Below are 21,281 nucleotides of genomic sequence, written 5' to 3'. Positions count from 1 at the left end.
AGAAGATTTCACCTCACTTTCTATCCCTGTGACAATTTGGATTTTGAAAGTGGATCAAGGATTGGTAATAGACCTTCAGTGGAGACACCTTTTTTTTCCATGATAACTCTTACAGGAGTGACTTTCCTTTCCTAGGGGTAGATTTCCTCTCCCTTCTTGTTTCTCCCTCCGTTCGTAAGTATGATTCGTTCGTAACTTGAATGTTCGGAACTGGTGGACTGCCTGTATTCAAGTTCAGATGTTCAGTACCTAGCCTAGTCTACAACTGCCTGATTTCCAGGTGTTGGCCAGGGAATTGGAGATTTGTCTCTGCGAATGTCCATAGCCTTGAACACTGTTCAGCTTCTATATAATAATATACCACCAGCTTTTTTGCGTTATAGGTAACACTGAAGGAGGAGAACCAGGAGAAAGCGGAGTCTCTGAGGCCAAGAGAGTATAGTTTTTTGAGGAGGAGGGAATGGTCAACTGTATCAAAAGCCGCGGAGAGGTCTAGTAGTAGGTGTATTGAATAGTGGCCGTTGGTTTTAGCAGTTAGTAGATCATTAGAGAGTTTTAGTAGGGCAGTTTCAGTGGAGTGCAGAGAGTGAAAGCCAAACTGTAAAGGGTCGAGAAGATTGTTGTCCGTGAGGTGGGAGCTCAGGTGATTGTAGACTAAGCGTTCTAGGAGTTTAGAGGTAAATGGTAGTAGGGAGATGTATTTTAGGTTGTTCAGGTTGGTGTGTTTTTTATATATATATATATATATATATATATATATATATATATATATATATATATATATATATAGTGGGGTTGATTTACTAAAGGTAAATATGCTGTGCACTGCAAGTGCACTTGCTCCAGAGCTTCGTAAATGAGGTAAAGCTTCACTTTGCAAAGAACACCCAATCACATGCAAGGAAAATAAAAAAACAGCCTTTTTGCCTGCATACGATTGAATGAATTGGATGATAGAAATTAATAGAGCTCCCCCTCAGAGCTAGAGCAACTGCACTTTGAGTGCACAGACTATTTACTAGGAAAATTACAGCGGCCTAAACGTTTCGGCCGAAAATATTCCTATCCGCCTTTTGGCCGATATAAAAATAGGCACCGCTACAAGTGCTGAAAACAGTGCTGCCACCCAGTGGTTCTCATGCTTACCTGAGAACCCATTCCAACGATCCCAGTGGCTGGGCATAGAGTTCAGTGAAGGAAAGATGGCCTCCAATCATCTCTATGCCCTTGGAGGACCGGAGCGACGTCATTACAACGGTTCCTGCGCCATGTACGGGCAGCACAGTAACTAAATGGTAGCACTTGTGCTTCGCAGCACTGGGGTCATTGGTTCAAACTCCAATCCCACCTCCAACTCTGGAGTTTGCATGTTCTCCCTGTGCCTGCGTGGGTTTCCTCCAGGTACTCTGGTTTCCTTCCACACTTCAAAGACATGCTGGTAGGTTAATTGGTTCCTGTCTAAATTGGACCTAGTATAGATATGTATAAATGTGAGTTAGGTACCTTAGATTGTACGCTCCCTGAGGGTTAGGGACTGATGTGAATGCACACATACATGTAAAGTGCTGGGTAAATTTGATGTAGTAGCAGTCTTTGCATTCCTTGTGATAGAAATAAAAGTGATAAAGTAAAAAAAAAAGTAATAAATGAAAACATTTTTTTTAAAGTGCTCACGCGCAGTGATGAACGCCTACGTAGGCCAGACCCACATATGTAAACGGTGTTCATACCACACATGTGAGGAATTGCCGTGAACGTCAGAGCGAGAGCAATAATTCTAGCACTAGATCTCCTCTGTAACTTTAAACTGGTAACCTGTAGTCCTTTTTAAAGCGTCACCCATGGAGATTAAGTACCATAGTTTAGCACCATTCCACAAGCGTGTGCAATTTTAAAGCACAACATGTTGGGTATCTATTTACTCGGCATAAATCATCTTTCATATTGTATTAAAAAAGTAGGGTATATATTTTGTTTTTTGGTGGTGTGTGTGTTTTTTGTTTTTTTGTTCTTTTTCTTTAAAGTCTTTTTTTTTGTTTTTTTTTTTTTCCTCCAAAACAAAATCGCGTTTGAAAAATTATATACATATTTAAAAACTGTCCATTGTCCAAGTGCATCCTGAAGTTTCAGTTTCGGCAACATAATTTTCATTTCGGTGCACCACTACTATTTACCTTGAGTAAATCAACCCCATTATCTGCATTAAAGTAAAAAAAACTACTGTGTGCAGCTTCACTACCTAAGTATGATCTCAATCCAATGCTGTGCATGAGAGCAGCGGCTCTCTCCACTCTCTCTCCTCACTGAACATGGAGTCATTGGCTCCTGCTGCTGTCAATCAAATCCTGTAACAATGGAGTAGGGGGGCAGACCATGGACACAGGCAGCACGGCTCAGGATTAGCTCTGCAGGTGTGCCACCATAGGAAGTGGCATCCTATGCTGGCACACTAAGAAGAGCAGGAGTCAGGAGCGCCAGTGGAGGACCCAAGAATAGGAGGATTGGGGCTGCTCTGTGCAACACAATGGTTTCCTTGCAAATAGTGAAACAGCAAAAACATTAAAATTTGAAAAGTAGAAGCAATATCATACCTCCCAACTGTCCCGCATTTGGAGGAACTGTCCATCTTCTGGAACCAAATCTCTTTCCTTCTCAGTTGTCCCTTTTTGTGGACAGATATAGTATGCCTCTATAATAAATACTTAACTACCACAGTTACATTGCACTAAACCTTTCACATAAACCTTACCAAAAGCCAGTATAAAGGAAACAGTGATGAAAAAAACTCTAGTGGGATTATCCAATCATTTTTTGCTTATTAATTCTTCAAATGCTACATAATTGGGAATGTGGCAGGAGATGTGTATTATTTGCTTATGGCCTGGGTGCTAATGGGTGTCCTTGTTTCCCCTCTCAGAAAGTTGGGAGGTATGGCCATATCTGACAGGTTTATCATGGATGAGACCACACCCTTGTTTTCCATTGTCTATGAGTCCAGGCTGAAACCCTTACAACTGTTGTCCTGTAGGTCTGTAGATTATCACACATTGTCCCTGTGTTTGTGGATACTTCTAGAATAACCACAAGATTGTTTATGTAAATAGGTTATCCTGCCACTTTAGTGTATTCCTAACTAGGTTCCTTTTTAATGATTGGTTACTTATTTTTATCACTATTACTTTGCCAATAATTGTGGTGTATATTTTAGGAAATATTTAGTTTCATTTAATTTGTTCCCTTCTATTTTTTATTTTTAATTCAGCAAATATACAAATTCAGTGGATGGAACACGATATCACAAAGTATGCAGGCTAACTCTACAATGAGCAAGCAGATCTCCTTCATTTACAAAGGGGATGTAAAATTATTCTCAGGTAGCTATACTGTACTTTTTGTATGGAATTGAAAAAAGGCAAGGCATAAGACTTCATGTGTTGGAAAAATATATGTTCCTTTAAAACTTCATTTCATATCAGGCAGCAGTTCCCGTTTGCAATCCTCTTTCCTGATTTGTATGTTGTCACAACCACTCTGCTTTTATCATTTGATGAGATTATCTATTTGTTTACTGGATATTGCTGCAAGGCAACCTCAGAGCTCCTTTGGTGCCCATCTCGATAATAAGACATGAGCTACTTTATCTACAGGGCAGACCATCCTTTCAGCTAATGGAAATGGAGCTGTGCAATTTTCTTAATATCGCCAGCACAATGTCTTGCACCAGCAACCAAAAGAGCATAATGTAATTTGATCTTGCGTCCTCTATATAATTCAAGTGTTTCCATCTGGCTTGGATGACTTTTTCTTTATTGCGAACCTGTTGTGATGCCTGGCATGTTGATATTATGTGGTCTATGTACTAGGATCCACAGCCCCACCCAAGAGGTACGTCTTTTTTTGCTTTGTTTTGTTTTTTTCCCTCAATATATTTGTAAAGAATATTTGATTATTTACATGCACCTTTAATAAGAAAAATAATGCTATTTGGCAGCATGTTTTATATACTCAAGATACAGTCTTAGTTCATATTTATGTGAAAAATGATAGTGATTTGGTCTTTGGCTGATGGAAATTGTGTGCATCTTGTGAGGCTTTTAGTTCCTTGGAAGGTGTCAAACTGTTAAGACATGAAGTATATTGTAGGAAATTGTGATAATGCTTTTGGAATAAGTAGCCAACTTGTCACCTTGAACTAGTAATTTTCTGAGACAATGGTTCAAGATTTTCTATCATACACCTTTTCACATTTTTGCTGCCCAATATAGTTAGAGCTGCAGCTAATTCCTAAATATCTGGAAAATTATTACAACTATCTGGTGTGTATGCTCAGATTTCTGAGTATGTACGGCTCTTTAACAAAGTTAAAATGTTCACTGCAACAGGTAAATGCTTTGCAAAGCTGCATATAGCATCACATAGATATAAACCCTATCTGAATGACTTGTAATATTTAAAATTCAAAAAAATTAAATACTTTCCTTTCTTTCATCATTTTGTTGCACCCTCAGTGCTGCTGATTTCCTGCAGCCTTGTCCTGTCTGCGTGCGTAAATTCAGCCATGGCTGGCTGCATGGTGTTTCTCGAGAGGGTTTCCCGGTACTGAAAACAGTGGACCATGCCTGTGCAATTTGTATAAAGTGTTGCTCAACACTTCACTGCCAGGCGTTGCTGTTCTGCACAGCAGAATGTGCAGGGCAGGAGGAATGGCAGCAAAAAACAGTCAATCATTAGCTGGTCAGTAGTTGCCATTCTAAGTTGTAACCATTTAGAAGTTCTGGAACTGTTGCAGGATTTTTTTAATCTGTTCCTTTAAGTTTTATATGTAGCGATAACCCTATAGAAGCTCACAGTATTAAAGGTTCCTTGAGTATTTTCCTGTAGTTGCCCCACAGCACACAGTCACTCATTGGGCTCCCTCCTAGATTGTAAGCTCCAAGGAGCAGGGCCCTCGAACCTCTCGTGCATTGTATTGTTACTGTATCGTCTCATGTACTGTCTCCCATTATAATGTACAGCGCTGAGCAAACTTTTTGGTGCTATATAAATACTGTATAATAATAATAATTTGGCTCAATACAGTTCTGGGGTATTCTCCTTTTTTGTTTTTATTTTTGAGTAACTTGAATGGGGATATGAACTGTATGGTATACCCCAAAACTATGTACACACGGGAGGACACTCATTCTTCTTTAGAACTAGCCAAGTCCTTGCACTAGTAAATGGTGGACTGAACATTGTAGCCTTGTGGTAGCAACTTGAGAAATCAGAGATGAGAATAAAATGGACTGCGCTCTTCTGGACTCCAGACCCAATGTCCCATTTTAAGACAGCTGTTTCGTTTTGAGCCAGAAGGGTGGCAACAGCACAGTCTCTATGATCTCACACCAGTCTGCACTCACTAATGTCTTTGGAAGATATTGGAAGGAGGCAACCAATCATCCGGACACGTTCTCCCAATGATACCAGACTAGTTCCTTAGACGACAGCCCCTCCGTCAGCTTCAGCAACTGGTTTTAAGTGTTGTTTACTATGTTACATATCTGGCTGAAAAAATACGTCCATCTAGTTCAGTGGTTCTCAACCTTCCTAATGCCGCGACCCCTTAATACAGTTCCTCATGTTGTGGTGACCCCAAACCATAAAATTATTTACTCTTTACACATTGGAAATGTGTTGTTCGATGGTCTTAGGTGACCCCTGTGAAAGGGTCGTTCGACCCCCAAAGGGGTCGCGACCCACAGGTTGAGAACCACTGATCTAGTTGAACCATTAAAAAAAAAAAAAAAAGTTCTAATTCTATACCCACAGTTGATCCAGAGGAAGGAAAAAAACGCAAAGCATGATCCAATTTGCTCCTGCAAGGGAAAAAGTTTCTTCCTGATCCCCTGAGAGGCAATCTGATATTCCCTGGATAAACTTTACCTATAAATGTTAGTATCCAGTTATATTCTGTGCATCTAAGAAAGAATCCAGGCCTTTTTTAAAGTCATCTACTGAGCTGGCCAGAACCAACTCGTCCTCTGTGATGACCTCAGGGTGAATAACTTTACACCGAGTTCACTATATGAACCACTGATGTATTTATACATGTTGATCATATTGCCCCCCTTAACCACTTGCCCTCCTGAGGATTTACCCCCCCCCCTTCCTGACCAGGACATTTTCCGTGTTACGGCCCTGCATTACTTTTAACTGACTATTGCGTGGTCATGCAACGCTACACCCAAATGGAATTTACGTCTTTTTTTTTTTTTTTTTCTTCCCACGAATTGAGCTTTCTTTTGGTGGTATTTGACCGCCTGTGTGTTTCTTATTTTTTTTGCTATTAATAAAAAACAAAGCGACAAGTTTGAGCAAAAAATTATATTAACTTTTTCCTAATAAACCTGTCCAGTAAAACAATTTTAAAAATCAAATTTCGTCATAAATTTAGGCCAAAATGTATTCTGCTACATGTCTTTGCTAAAATAAAAATCTCAATACGTGTGAATTAAGTGGTTTACGTGAAGATTATAGCATTTACAAATGGCGGTATATATACTGGAATTTTATTTATTTTTTTACTAGTAATGGCGGCGATCAGCGACTTATAGCGGGACTCTGGTGGGCATTCTGACACTGGGGGAAACTAACTTGGTGTCACTGACATACCCAGTGACACCAATACAGTGATTAGTGCTAAAAAAAAAGCACTGGGCAGGAAAGGGTTAACATAAGGGGCGATCAAAGGGTTAACTGTGTGCTGGGAGTGTTTTACTGGGGGGCGGTGTGTTTGGTGCCTTACTGCCATCCACAGCAGTGTGCCCGAGCCTAGGAGATCCTCTGTAATCACCGGACGCCAGCGGGTAATCACCGGCCGGGACCAGTGATTGACAGCCGCGAATAGCAGCACGGGTGGGGCACGCACGGCTCGAGTGCGCCCCCTACCCGGAAACACAAAATCGTGTGTGTGTGTATATATACATACACCCTGTTCCAAATTATTATGCAAATGATATTTTTCTCATTTACCTAAATAATTGATGTAAATAACAGTCAGCATAATTCTCATGTTATCAACTATTAAGAGTACAATTCAAATTTTATTGAACAAACCTCCTAATGATAACAGGATTTTTTTTAAACATAAAAATCTTACCATGCACTGTTCCAAATTATTACGCACAGTAAGTTTCAAAACACTTTATAGGTTGTAAAGAACTGAAAATTGTCATTTGTTGTGTTTGCAGCATATTACTGAAATCAAAAGCTATTTCAATCAAACTTTTAACAACATTTTAACTTTTTAAACATTTTAACAGGTCACGTTACATTGTAACATAGGACCCTTTATTTGATAGCAGCTTCACAAGTCTTGCATCCATTTATCTTGTGAGTCTTTGGACAGTTTCTGCTTGAATTTGTTTGCAAGATGTCAGAATAGCCTCCCAGAGCTGCTGTTTGGATGTAAACTGCCTCCCACCCTCATAGATCTTTTGCTTGAGGATGCTCCAAAGGTTCTCAATAGGATTGAGGTCAGGGGAGGATGGAGGCCACACCATGACTTTCTCTCCTTTTATCCCCATAACAGCCATTGATACAGAGGTATTCTTTGCAGCATGAGATGGTGCATTGTCATGCATGAAGATGATTTTATTACGGAAAGCATAGTTCTTCCTTCTGTACCAGGGAAGAAAGTGGTCAGTCATAAACTCCACATACTTTGCAGAGGTCATCTTTACACCTTCGGGGACCCTAAAGGGGCCGACCAGCTCTGTTCCCATGATTCCGGCCCAAAACATGACTCCACCACCGCCTTGCTGATGTCGCAGCCTTGTTGGAACAGGGTGGCTGTCCACCAACCATCCACTAATCCATCCATCTGGACCATCCAGGGTTGCACGGCCCTCATCAGTGAACAGGACTGTTTAAAAATTAGTTTTCATGTATTTTTCTGCCCAATGCAGCCGTTTCTGTTGGAGGCATTGGTTAGTGGTGGCCGAATAGAAGGTTTATGCACAGTTGCAAGACTCTGGAGGGCTCTACACCTTGATGTCCGTGGGACTCCAGAGGCACCAGCAGCTTCAAATATCTGTTTGCTGCTATGTAATGGTATTTTAGCAGCTGCTCTCTTGATCCAATGCATGGATCTGGCAGAAATCTTCAATGTGCCTTTATCTGCATGAACCAGTCTATGCTCTGAATCAGCCACAAATCTCTTAATAGTGCGATGATCATGCTTAAGTTTTCGTGAAATATCTCATGTTTTCATAGCTCACATCCAAAATGGATGTTAACGGATGTGGACAGATGATCATCTGATCAACAGATGAAAAACAGACATACAGAACGCCCGTGTGAAAAGGGCCTTACTGGCTGCATCACCAGGTGACGTAAGGGGGGAAAAAAGCCTAATAAAAAAGGAAAACTAATGCAGCCACCAACTCTAATGATTGGTAAGCTTCAATATAATACATTTTTGGTTTGGGACTTAAGGCCTGGTTCATACCCATGCATTTTTTTTTATTGCTTTTTTTTGCGGAAACACACTACAGTCCATTTAACATGGTTTCCTATGGGACATGTTCACATCTATGTGTTTTTCAGCCACTGCTTTTTTGGAAAGAGTGAGAGACTTTTTAAATGCAAAAAGCAGCCTTTTTGCTACAATAGAGTTTAATGGAAATGCTGCTGAAAGGCATGTAGTGCAAATTTGCCACGTTTTTTGCATTTTTTTTTATTCTGCCCAGCAACAAAAACATTTCCCTTAAAAAAAAAAAAAAACTTACCAAAACGCAGCAAAAATGCAAAAACAGACCAAAAGCAAACAGCACAGGTGTGAACCAGGCCTATTACTGCTTTAGGCTACAAAGTTGGAAAGCATGAATCTGTGTTAAATGAACAGATTGTAGTCTCACATGCTCATGTAATAGAGTGACAAAAGACAATAACCACTGTCAAGACAGGAATGAAGAAGAGTTGTCACCTACAGGAAGTGTCAGCACAAAAATCTTAAAGCTGAGCTGAAAGATAAACAAATACAAGAAATGGGTGTTTTCTTACTGATATCTATACTCTGGTGTCCATCCCTCTGGTAAGCCTTTGATTCAAGTCCAGTGGTGGTAGTTGATTTGTCACCTATGAGTCTCACTTCTATTTTTGAATGTACAGCACATTGATAAGTGAAGTTACACATATGGGGTGTTTTATTTTGTTTAGAAGATAAATGCATTTGTTCCATTTAAAGAGTCTTGCTCCAAGTGTTGCAGTAATCCAGTGTGAAATCTTGTCTTTGTGGAGGAGCTTCATAATAAAGACCAGTTAGGAATGCACTCCTTATGCAGCGGGACTGGTTTTGTATCCTCTCCTGTACGCTATATGTACAGATGATGTCACTGATACTTTTATGTAGCAATACCCCATAGGAGCCGCTGGTATTTTCCCGGGATTTCCCCCAAATCTTTACCCGCAGCCAAGTACACAGCATTTCCTCTAGCCAGGTGCACACAACTTCCGCCCATTACTCCAATGATCAGTCTAGGGGTTGTAGTTTTTGTTGTTTATTTTTGTTTTAGAACTGGGATAGGGAAGGGATATAGTGGGATACTCCAACCTGAACTATTCACAATGGAGGACAGTATTCTCTACATGGATCTGTGGGTTCTCTTAGACCTGTATAGCAGACTGTACAAAGAATGGAACAAGTCCCTCTGTAGCAGTGTAGAAACTAAATGGAGCATTGCTCTTCGGAACGTCAGCTGGTGTCCCTTCTAGCTTACACCCAGCAGTTGACCATGTAGGTCCCAAAGGAGTTAAACAGCACAAGTCCCATCATCCATGTAGAAAAGTTTCACACAGCCCTTGCTGTAAGTCACCTTCCTCCATGATACCAGACAGGATCTGTAGATATCCCCCTCAGTCACCTCTCAGAAGCATCCTGGGATTCTGCATCCCAGTCCTTGGGTTGCCCACCTGAGGCCTCCTGGCAGCTGCCTGCCTGGCTGGAACTCCCTTCTCAGAGGAAGAAGAACCCAGATCTCATGTGCTCACTGAATATAAATACCTTTACCCAGCGTGCTCAGGGGCGCCACTCCCTGTAATTGGCTGGAGTTGCATCCATATTCCTACTACTCCTCTGCATGGTTCATACTATCCACCCAGATCCTTCCTTGCTGGCCTGGATACAGATGAACCTTCAACCAGATGCAGCAATACTGTGAGCCACACAGGATAAGCTAGCTAAACAATTGTAGCTCTTCTGTTACCCTAGGTTCACACCTATGCGTTTTCCACAGCATTTTGCAGAAACGCACTACAGTCCATTTAACATGATTTCCTATGGGACACGTTCACGTTTTCACCCATTGTGTTTTTTTGAAAGGGTCAGGTTCTTTTTTGAATGCAAAAGGTGCATTTTTGGTTCCATAGACTTCAATGGAAATGCTGCAGAAAAGCATGTAGTGTGTTTTTCATGCATTTTTTGCCTTTTTTTTAATGAGTTTTAAATCTGCCTAGCAACAAGAAAAAAAAAATCAAAACGCATCAAAAATGCAATGCAGAAACAGATCAAACACGAACTGCATAGGTATGAACCTAACCTTAAGCAGGGAGAGACACTAAAGACCATACTATGCTATACTTAACTATCTACATCTGGCACCTATTTAGGAGAGTGCTATACTTGTAAGGGTAATACTGTGTTGGCAACGGCTGATTTATAAAGTAGATTTCTATTCCCAAACACTTTTCTAGGCACTGCACTTTCCCCAAGGTCACAAAACATGATGGGAGCATATGGGCTGCACTAGCATTTTATATAACCATTGATTCAGATCCATAGTAAAAGGGAAAAAGGAAGGTGACTAATAAGAGAATGGAAAAATATACAACAAAGCAAAACAGAGAGTGCAGTATAATGAGAAAGATTAAAGTTCAGATATTGAGGCAAATGTGTGATTACAGTAATCATTCCAGACTACGTATGAGAGAATCCGGAAAATGGTGATCAAGTACTTGCTGTAATTTTCCATCCCTGATTAGCTCCATGCAAGCAAACATGTGAGCAGACTCCACCATCCTATGCTGCCATGGAGTTAGTGAGAAAAGGAAAATAGAGGAGAAATGATGAATGAAATCTATGGTCACAGCTTACACTTTCATCTTCTATCATCAGCATTGTAATAACAACAATATAAGGCTCTGTGCACACTGGGCATTTTAATAACGCTGGTAATGTTAGCTGTGTAAAGTCACGTTAAAAACGTGAGTTTTTCAGTGTTTTTGCATTAGTGTTTAGCAGCGTTTTGCCACTTTTTTTCGCGTTCGTTTTTTTAGCATTTTTTTTTGCTCAAAAAAAGTCCAGGGTTAGAGCATTTTTACACCTAAGAAAACTCCTCTAGAAACCCACTAGTCCTTGGTTGTTTTTTTTCCAGCCAAAAAATGCCCCTGCCAAAAAACACTGATTACAGTCTATGTGTGCATGGACACATAGGATAACATGCTGGGGGGTTTACTGGCTGTAGAAAAAAAAATGCCAAAAGCCAAAAACAGCAGCTGTAAAAATGTCCAGTGTGCATGAGGCCTAAATGTGTCCCTCATTTGGGAGGGGGGTAATGAGAAATGGCCCTACCCAAACAGGAAATTACGCTAAACTTGTAGGTAAATAAGAGAACCAGAACTTCGCTGAGTGGAAGAGTGGGTTTAAGTAAAGTTGGCAGTGCCTCCACCCAGGACAGGGCTTCTGTGATCAGAGGGGATGCCCTTGCTGGGAAATGAACCAGAAATCTAATCACAGTAATTGGCAGCAGAGGAACTACTGCAACCAGTACATACCAATAACCATAGGTATTTAAACGCCCCACCCCCAGCTAGTCAGCTTTGCCCCATTCACGTTGATTCGGAAAGAGTTGCTGCTCCGAATCTGACATCCATGTGGGTGCTGGAGCAGCCCTGAATGCATACAGTGAGTTCAGGAACATGCAGCAGCCATCTCCCTGCAGTGGTTGTATCCCTTTTGATATCAACGGCACTGTCTGCATGGGGACACATTGAACACCTGTGCATTTCTGTGTGGGTAAACACAGCCTTGAACAGGTGTATGCTGTAGTATACCCTGTGTGAACATGGCCTTACTATGTTATTTTACAATGTTTTATTTTTCCCAGGGTGGGCACTTTGAAAACATCAGGTGTATAAACAGTCTGAAAACATTGTCCCTATTCCCTTTCTCTGCAGCCTCAACTGTATTGCAGATGAATGAATAGAAGTCTATTTACATGGGCTTCCTATTCATTCACAAACTAAAGCATAGTTAAAGTGGAGCTCCACCCAAAAGGGGAAATTCAGCTTTAAGGACTGGCTCCCGCTTCCCATTAAAGATTGGCACCTTGTGGGGAGCGGGGAGGGTACCCAAAATTGACAGGTACATGCTCCCACTTACGCTGTGATCGCTTAGGCGAGCAGAAGCGGAAGTCGTCCTCCCCTCCCTGCCTGTAGTCTTTGGGGACACGTGACCGGTCCAAGAAGACTACAGGACCATTCACAAAGCGCAGTGCTACTACTCTGAAGCTGTCACAGCCAGGTGCCCACACTGAAGATGCCGGTGCCAGAAACACAGGACGGCCAGTGAAACAGGCTGCGGGAAGGCCACCACGGGATCGAGGGACAGGTGAGTGTCCGTTTTTTAAAAGTTAGCAGCTACAGCTTTTTTAGCTGCTGACTTTTTTATATTTATTTTTTTATTTTCACTGGAACTCCGCTTTTAATGCATTATGATGGTAGGAGCACCATGGGGAGGGGAAACATATTTGGGCAGTTTGACTCCCCTGCTGTAGCTGAAGCTGGTCGGAGGGGGAGCAAGGACCTTGGCCAGAAGTGCTGCAGGGAAGGGTGCTGTAGATTGGTGAGGAAGGGACTGGAGGGAGGGTTGAAGTAGAGGGGGGGAATCTTTTTGTGACGCTAAATCCTCCTGCAGCACCCAAAGCTTGCAGGCGGGGAGAGGAGGAGAAGCCAGAATCTACAGGGATCAGTGCTACAGGGGTGGGGGGCACATAAGAGTGGAGGGAATAAACGCAAGAGTGACCTTGAACAAACAGCTTCTCACCTGTCCCTCGATCCAGCAGTGTCCTCATCGTAGCCGGTTTTACTGCCTGATGGTATCTTTAGTGTGGGCACCAGGCTGGGGTAGCTTGCGGCTTCACAGCCGGGTGCCCACTGCGCATGTACGAGTTGCGCTGCGCCTTGTGAATGGTCCCGTAGTCTCTAAGACCTGTCACGTGCCCCAGAGGACTACGGGGAGGGAGGGCAACTTCCAATTGCCTAGGCCAGGGGTGTCAAACTGGCGGCACTCCAGCTGTTGCGAAACTACAAGTCCTATCATGCCTCTGCCTTTGGGAGTCATGCTTGTAACTGCCAGCCTTGCAATGCCTCATGGGACTGGTAGTTTGGCAACAGCTGGAGGGTTGCCAGTTTGACACCCCTGGCCTAGGCGATCGCAGCAGAAGTGGGAGCGGGTACCTGTCAAAATGCAGTACCTACCCACCAAAGGTGCCAAGCCTTAACAGGAGCGGGGGATGAGGCCTTAAAGCAGAACTTCGCCTTTCGGGTGGAGCTCTGCTTTATGTTGGCTATGAGAGATTGGTCACTGTGCCACCACCCTCTTCTCTGCCACATGTTACATAGGGGCAAGAGGTTACTATATTGAGCACACTGTAAAGTAAACATTCAGTGAAGACTTTGAATTAACCCTTTAGTGCAAAGCTTTTTAAAGGGCAGTCCATTCATCATTTAGTGGCCAGAGCTCGGTGTAACTCGAATTCTCCAGTGGCGTCCCACTTTGTTTTTGCTCACAGAAAGCTTCTTTTTTTTTCTTTTCCATAATGGACAAGCAGGAAATGGCATGAGAAGAACATGAGCCCCCTGACTAGCACAGCTTGTGTATAGGTCCTGGCTGCATCGCTTGGTATATATTTAGTGGTAGTCCAGACTGTACTGGGTGACGTCACGTGTTTACTGCTCCCCATAACGACTGCTGTGCATGTCGCAGGACGAGGACCGGGGTCAGCGAGTACAGCCGAATAACAACACAAGTTTCGTAACTCGTGCTCTGATAGGTCAGCGTGGAGCTGTGTATTTCTGCTTTGCCAATCGGACGTGCAGCCACGCCCATCCGCAGTCTGTACACTTGTGCTTGTTACAGATCCGGCCCGTGTTCACTGAAAGACGGAAGAAGTGATAGATGGAGGGCCGATACCCAGACCTGAGGATCCGATTCCGACCGGGCCATGTGCAAGTGGTGCAGGTGAGGGACGGGGCTGGGCAGGGGGAGCGGGCATGGCATTGCACCTAGGCCGCACTGATCGCTGGGTATGTGGAGGAGACCAGAAGGAGTGAATGCTGACACTGTGCACGGTGGAGGAGGAATAGAGCCCTACAGCTGACCTGGACTTCCTCCTCATACCTGTGCGATGTAGTGTGTGTGATTGTGTGGTGCAGAGTTTTTCCTCTCTGTAATTGTGTGGTGCAGAGTGTTGTTTGTCTGTGTGTGATTTGTGTGGTGCAGAATGCTGTCTGTGATTGTGTGGTGCAGATTAATATATATGTGTGTGTTTTGCTGAGTTATGTGTGAAGAATAATTGTGATTGTGTGGTGCAGAGTGCTGGGGCACCTGTGACTTTATGGTGCTGTGTGTGTGGTGCAGGGTGTTTTGTGTGTGATTGTGTGGCACAGAATGCTGCCCGTCTTGATTGTGTGGCACAGAATAATGTGTGTGTGATTGTGTGGTGCAGCATAGTGTGTGTGTGTGTGGTGCAGAATAGTGTGTGTGTGATTGTGTGACAGAGAATTCAGTGTGTGTGATTGAGTGGTGTTTGTGTTGCAGAATAATGTATGTGATTGTGTGGTGCAGAATGCTGCCTGCCTGTGACTGTGTGGCACAGAATGTGTGTGGTGCAGAATAATGTATGTGATTGTGTGTGCTGCAGGGTGTTTTGTGTGTGTGATTCTGTGGTACAGAGCGCTTCCTGTCTGATTGTGGTACTGAATAATGTGTGTGTGTGTGATTGTGTGGTGCAGAATAATGTATGTAATTGGTGTAGATTGCTGCCTGCTTGTGGTGTGTGTGTGTGTGGTGAAAGTGCTGTTTGTGTGATTGTGTGGTGCAGCATAATGTGTGCGTGGTGCAGAATGCTGCATGCCTGTAATTGTGTGGTGCCGAATAGTGTGGTTGTGTGTGGTGCAGAATGCTGCCTGCCTGTGTGTGTTGCAGAGTGTGTGTGTGTGTGTGTGTGTGTGTGTATATATATATATATATATATATATATATATATATATATATATATATAAATAAAATATGATTCTGTGGTGCAGAGTGTTTCCTGTCTGTGGCACAGAATAATGTGTGTGATTTGTGTGGTGCAAAATAGCGTGTGTGTGGTGCACAATGATGCCTGCCTGTGAATGTGTGTGTGGTGCAGAATAATGTATGTGATTGGTGCAGAATGCTGCTTGCCTGTGACTGTGTGGTGCAGAGTGCTTTGCATGTGGTGCAGAGTGCTGTCTGCCTATGATTTTGCGGTGCAGATTAGTGTGTGTGTGTTGCAGAGTGCTGTATGTGTGATTGTGTGGTGAAGAATGTAGTGTGTGTTGTAGAGTAATGTGATTGTGTAGTGCAGAATTCTGCCCGCCTGTAACTGTGTGGTGCAGAGTGTGTGTGTGATTGGGTGGCGCAGAATAATATGTGATTGTGTGGTGCAGAATGCAGTGTGTCAGAATAATGTACGGTGGGGCAAAAAAGTATTTAGTCAGCCACCAATTGTGCAAGTTCTCCCACTTAAAAAGATGAGAGAGGCCTGTAATTGGCATCATAGGTAGACCTCAACTATGAGAGACAAAATGAGAAAACAAATCTAGACAATCACATTGGCTGATTTGGAAAGAATTTATTTGCAAATTATGGTGGAAAATAAGTATTTGGTCAATATCAAAAGTTCATCTCAATACTTTGTTATATATCCTCTGTTGGCAATGACAGAGGTCAAACGTTTCCTGTAAGTCTTCACAAGGTTGGCACACACTGTTGCTGGTATGTTGGCCCATTCCTCCATGCAGATCTCCTCTAGAGCAGTGATGTTTTGGGGCTGTTGCTGGGCAACACGGACTTTCAACTCCCTCCAAAGGTTTTCTATGGGGTTGAAATCTGGAGACTGGCTAGGCCACTCCAGGACCTTGAAATGCTTCTTACGAAGCCACTCCTTCGTTGCCCGGGTGGTATGTTTGGGATCATTGTCATGTTGGAAGACCTGGCCACATTTCATCTTCAATGCCCTTGCTGATGGAAAGAGGTTTGCACTCAAAATCTCACGATACATGGCCCCATTCATTCTGTCCTGTACATGGATCAGTCGTCCTGGTCCCTTTGCGGAGAAACAGCCCCAAAGCATGATGTTGCCACCCCCATGCTTCACAGTAGGTATGGTGTTCTTTGGATGCAACTCAGCATTCTCTCTCCTCCAAACACGACGAGTTGTGTTTCTACCAAACAGTTCTATTTTGGTTTCATCTGACCATATGACATTCTCCCAATCCTCTTCTGGATCATCCAAATGCTCTCTAGCAAACTTCAGACGGGCCCGTACATGTACTGGCTTAAGCAGGGGGACACGTCTGGCACTGCAGGATCTGAGTCCCTGGCGGCGTAGTGTGTTAGTGATGGTAGCCTTTGTTACGTTGGTCCCAGCTCTCTGCAGATCATTCACTAGGTCCGCCCGTGTGGTCCTGGGATTTTTGCTCACCGTTCTTGTGATCATTTTGACCCCACGGGGTGAGATCCAGATCGAGGGAGATTATCAGTGGTCTTGTATGTCTTCCATTTTCTAATTATTGCTCCCACAGTTGATTTGTTCATACCAAGCTGCTTGCCTATTGCTGATTCAGTCTTCCCAGCCTGGTGCAGGTCTACAATTTTGTTTCTGGTGTCCTTCGACAGCTCTTTGGTCTTCACCATAGTGGAGTTTGGAGTGTGAGTGTTTGAGGTTGTGGACAGGTGTCTTTTATACCGATAACAAGTTCAAACAGGTGCCATTGATACAGGTAATGAGTGCCGGACAGAGGAGCCTCTTAAAGAAGAAGGTACAGGTCTGTGAGAGCCAGAAATCTTGCGTGTTTGTAGGTGACCAAATATTTATTTTCCACCATAATTTGCAAATAAATTCTTTCCAAATCAGCCAATGTGATTGTCTGGATTTTTTTTCTCATTTTGTCTCTCATAGTTGAGGTCTACCTATGATGCCAATTACAGGCCTCTCTCATCTTTTTAAGTGGGAGAACTTGCACAATTGGTGGCTGACTAAATACTTTTTTGCCCCACTGCATGTGATTGTGTGGTGCAGAATGCTGCCTGCCTGTAATTGTGTGGTGCAGAATTGTGTGTGTGTGTGTGGTGCAGAATGCTGCCTGCCTGTGATTGTGCGGTGCAGAATAGTGTGTGTGTGTGTTGCAGAGTGCTGTATGTGTGATTGTGTGGTGCAGAATGCAGTGTGTGTGTGTCAGAATAATGTATGTGATTGTGCGGTGCAGAATAGTGTGTGTGTGTTGCAGAGTGCTGTATGTGTGATTGTGTGGTGCAGAATGCAGTGTGTCAGAATAATGTATGTGACTGTGTGGTGCAGAATGCTGTCCGCCTGTAACTGTGTGGTGCAGAGTGCTGTGTGTGTGTGTGTGGTGCATGGTGTTTTGTGTGTGGTGTGATTGTGTGGTGCAGAGTGCTGCCCGTCTGATTTGTGTGGCACAGAATAATGTGTGGTGCAGAATGCTGCCTGCCTGTGATTGTGTGTTGCAGCATAATTTTGTGTGTTTGTGAGAGATTGTGTGGTGCAGAGGTGTTTGTGTGTGTTGCAGAGTGCTTTGTGTGTGCTGCAGAATAATGTATGTGATTCTGTGGTGCAGAATAGTGTGTGTGGTGCAGAATGCTGCCTGCCTGTGTGTGAGTGCTGTGTTTGTGTTTTGTGTGTGTGTTTCTGTGGTGCAGAGTGCTTCCTGTGTGATTGGCACAGAATGTGTGTGATGCAGAGTGCTGTATGTCATTGTGTGGTGCCGAATGCAGTGTGTGTGATTGTATGCTGGAGAGTGGGGTGTGTTGCCAAATAGTGTATGTGATTGTGTGGTGCAGAATGCTGCCCGCCTGTGACTGTGGTGCAGATTGTGTGTGTGATTCTGTGGTGCAGAATAATTGTGTGTGTGTGGTGCAGAATGTTGCCTGCATGTGATTGGTGTAGAATTTGTGTGTGTGTGTTGCAAAGTGCTGTATGTGTGATTCTGTGGTGCAGAATAATATATGTAATTGTGTGGTGCAGAGTGCTGTATGTGAGATTGTGTGGCACAGAGAGCTGTGTGTGTTGCAGAATAACATATGTGAGTGTGTGTGTGTGTGGTGCAGAATGCTGCCTGCCTTGACTGTGGCGCAGAGTGTTGTGTGTGGTGGAGGGTGTTTTGTGTGTGTGTGAGATTCTTTGGTGCAGTGCTTCTTGTCTGCGATTATGTGGCACAGCAAAATATGTGTGATGCAGAGTGCTTTGTATGTGTGTGGCACAGAATAATGTGTGTGGTGCAGAATTCTGCCTCTCTGTGATTGTGTGGTGCAGAATAGTGTGTGTTTGTTTTGCAGAATGTATGTGGTTGTGTGTGTGTTGCAGAGTGCTGTATGTGTGATTGTGTGGTGCAGAATGTGCCCGCCTGTGAGTGCTGTGTGTGTGCATGTGTGTGATACTGTGGTGCAGAGTGCTCCCTGTCTGTGATTGTGTGTGTATGGTGCAGGCTGTTCTGTGTGTGTGTGATTCTGTGGCACAGAATAATGTGTGTGGTGCAGAATGCTGTGCGTGTGTGTGCGGTGCGGTGCAGAATGCTGTGTGTGATTGTGTGTGTATGGTGCAGGCTGTTCTGTGTGTGTGTGATTCTGTGGCACAGAATAATGTGTGTGGTGCAGAATGCTGTGCGTGTGTGTGTGTGATTGTGTGGGGCAGAGTGCTGCCCGCCTGTGATTGTGTGGCGCAGAATGTTTGTATGTGATTGTGGTGCAAAATGCTGCCTGCCTGTGATTGTGCGGTGAAGAATAAATAAAATACATTTTCTAAAAGAAATTGCAGGTTTGTGTGTGGTGCAGAGTGCTGTTTGTGATTGTGTGTGTTCAAAATGGTGTGTGTGTGTGTTGCAGAATAGTGTGTGTGTGATTGTGTGTTACAGAATGCTGTGTGTGTGTGTTGTGGAATATGTGTGTGGTACAGAATATTTGTGTGTGTGTGTGTGGTGCAGAATGCTGCCCGGCTACGACTGTGTGGTGCTGTGTGTGTGGTGCAGAATGCTGTGTTTGAATGCGTGGGGCAGAGTGCTGCCCGCCTGTGGTTGTGTGGTGCAGAGTGTGTGTGATTGTGGTACAAAATGCTGCCTGCCTGTGATCTGCAGAATAAATAAATAAAATAAATTTTAAGAAAAATGAGTGTGTGGTGCAGAGTGCTGTTTGTGTGTTGCAAAATACTGTGTGTGTATGTGTGTTACAGAATGCTATGTGTGTGTGTGTGGTACAGAATAATGTGTGTGTATATGTAGTACAGAATAATTGTGTGTGTGTGTGTGCTACGGAATAACTTGTGTAGTGTGTGTGGTGCAGAATGTGGTCTGCCTATGATTGTGTAGCGCAGGACTGTGTGTGTGATTGTGTGGTGGAGAACTGTGTGTGGTATGTGTGTGTAATTGTGTGGTGCAGAATGCTACTGTATGTGTGTGGTGCAGAATGCTGCTCACCTGTGGTCATGTGGTGCAGAACAATGTGTGTGATTGTGTAGTGCAGAATGCTGCCTGTCCGTGTTTGTGTGGCACAGACTAGTGTGTGTGTGTGCGTGCTTGATTGTATGGTACAGAATACTGTGTGTGATTGTGTGATGCAGAATACTATGTGTGTGGTGCATTGCGCTGTGTGTGTTTGTGTGGTGCAGAATGTGTGTGTGATTGTAGAATGTGTGTCTATTTTTTGGAGGGAAGGGCGCAGAATTCTGTGTATATGTGTCAGTGTCAGAATGCTGTGCAATTGTGTGGTGCAGAGCACCGTGTGTGTGTATGATTGAGTGCTGCCTACCTGAGATTGTGTGGCAAATAGTGTGTGTGATTATGTGGTGCAGAATGCTACGTGTGTGTGTGTGTGTGTGTGGGGGGGGGGGGGGATGCAGGATTGTATTATGCAGAGTGCTGTGTGTGAGATTGTGTTGCAGAGTGCTGCCTGCCTGAGATTGTGTGTTGTAGAATGCTGTGTGTGTGATTGTGCGATAAGGAAGGCTGCTGTCACTCTCAGCAGTGTGCTATTTTGCAGTCCTCTTGAAAGGGGATGTTCTGATTTGAGGTTATGGTCACATGTTCAAGTTTCATGTTTATGCTCAGCATATAAATTGTGATGTGCACCCAGGACTGCTTTGTCAGATTTAAAGGAGCCTGCTAACTTATTCTCCGCTCTGGGCCAATGCAGCTTCTTGTTGTCCAGTCCTGAACATTGCATTCAATGCTTGGGTTATGTCCGCCATTGATCTACATAGCTTCTTCCACAATGAGGGAGAGGAATGCGGGGGCCCAGAGTGCATAACACACCTTGACCCTGCTCCCCCACTCCCTCCCCCATACATCTAAATTTGACCAACTGAATTCCCCCATCACCAGACTTCAGATACAGGGGTACATGGCTGAGGAAGGACGTCCTGCCAGGTGTCCTGTAGGCTGTGTCATACGACATGTCAGAGGTAAGGTGGGGCCTAGGACCTGTTTATTGCAGCTCTACTCTGAAGTCCGAAAGACTGAGGAGCGGAGTAAAACGTAGCGACTGGACAATAGATAGATTGTTACCTGGTTGTTGACTCACATTAGAATACTGCTACAGTAGCTTATCCTTGAAGTGTAACTGTAGGCAAAGACTGACATCCCAAGCAGTGTTACCAGCCTTGCCTGACTACTTTTTTGGTAGACTACAACAGGCTGCATCTCCCTCTTCTCATAACCTATAACATAGGTGTGTGCGTTGGGGGGGGGGGGGGGGGGGTATGGGTTCTGTAATGAAGTAAAAGAGAGCTCAGGTTGGGTGTTTATTTTTTTTGCTATATAAATGAAAAGACACTGAACATTTTGAGAAAAAAAAGTTTTTTCTTTGCATCTGTCTAGAAAATTCCAAGTAATAATCTTCAGAAATTTAGGCCAAAATGTATTTTGCTACATTTCTTTGGTGAAAATAACCCAAATCGGTGTATGTTATTTAGTTTGTGTGAATGTTA

The 21,281-nt window shown here is 43.5% G+C and overlaps 1 protein-coding gene across 2 annotated transcripts in view; it reads left to right on the top strand.

Annotated features, from left to right (window-relative positions):
- MAT2B (methionine adenosyltransferase 2 non-catalytic beta subunit) overlaps positions 1–21,281 on the top strand; it is a 61,933-nt gene that overhangs the window by 6,184 nt on the left and 34,468 nt on the right. The window contains exon 1 of one of the 2 annotated variants that reach the window (XM_089657453.1): positions 14,061–14,278. The exons of the other annotated variant lie outside the window; for it this stretch is intronic. Coding sequence (XP_089513579.1) covers positions 14,216–14,278 — 63 coding nt within the window. The 5' untranslated portion in view covers positions 14,061–14,215. Of the gene's footprint in view, positions 1–14,060; positions 14,279–21,281 lie in introns of those variants that run through there. 2 annotated transcript variants of the gene reach the window in all.

The sequence above is a fragment of the Staurois parvus genome, unplaced genomic scaffold (genome assembly GCF_062004578.1).
Source record: "Staurois parvus isolate SC_StPar_1 unplaced genomic scaffold, SC_StPar_1.0 ptg001002l, whole genome shotgun sequence".
In the NCBI taxonomy this organism is placed as follows: domain Eukaryota; kingdom Metazoa; phylum Chordata; class Amphibia; order Anura; family Ranidae; genus Staurois; species Staurois parvus.
The sequence above is the reverse complement of the archived record's forward strand: the minus strand, read 5'-3'. Positions and strand labels throughout refer to the sequence as shown.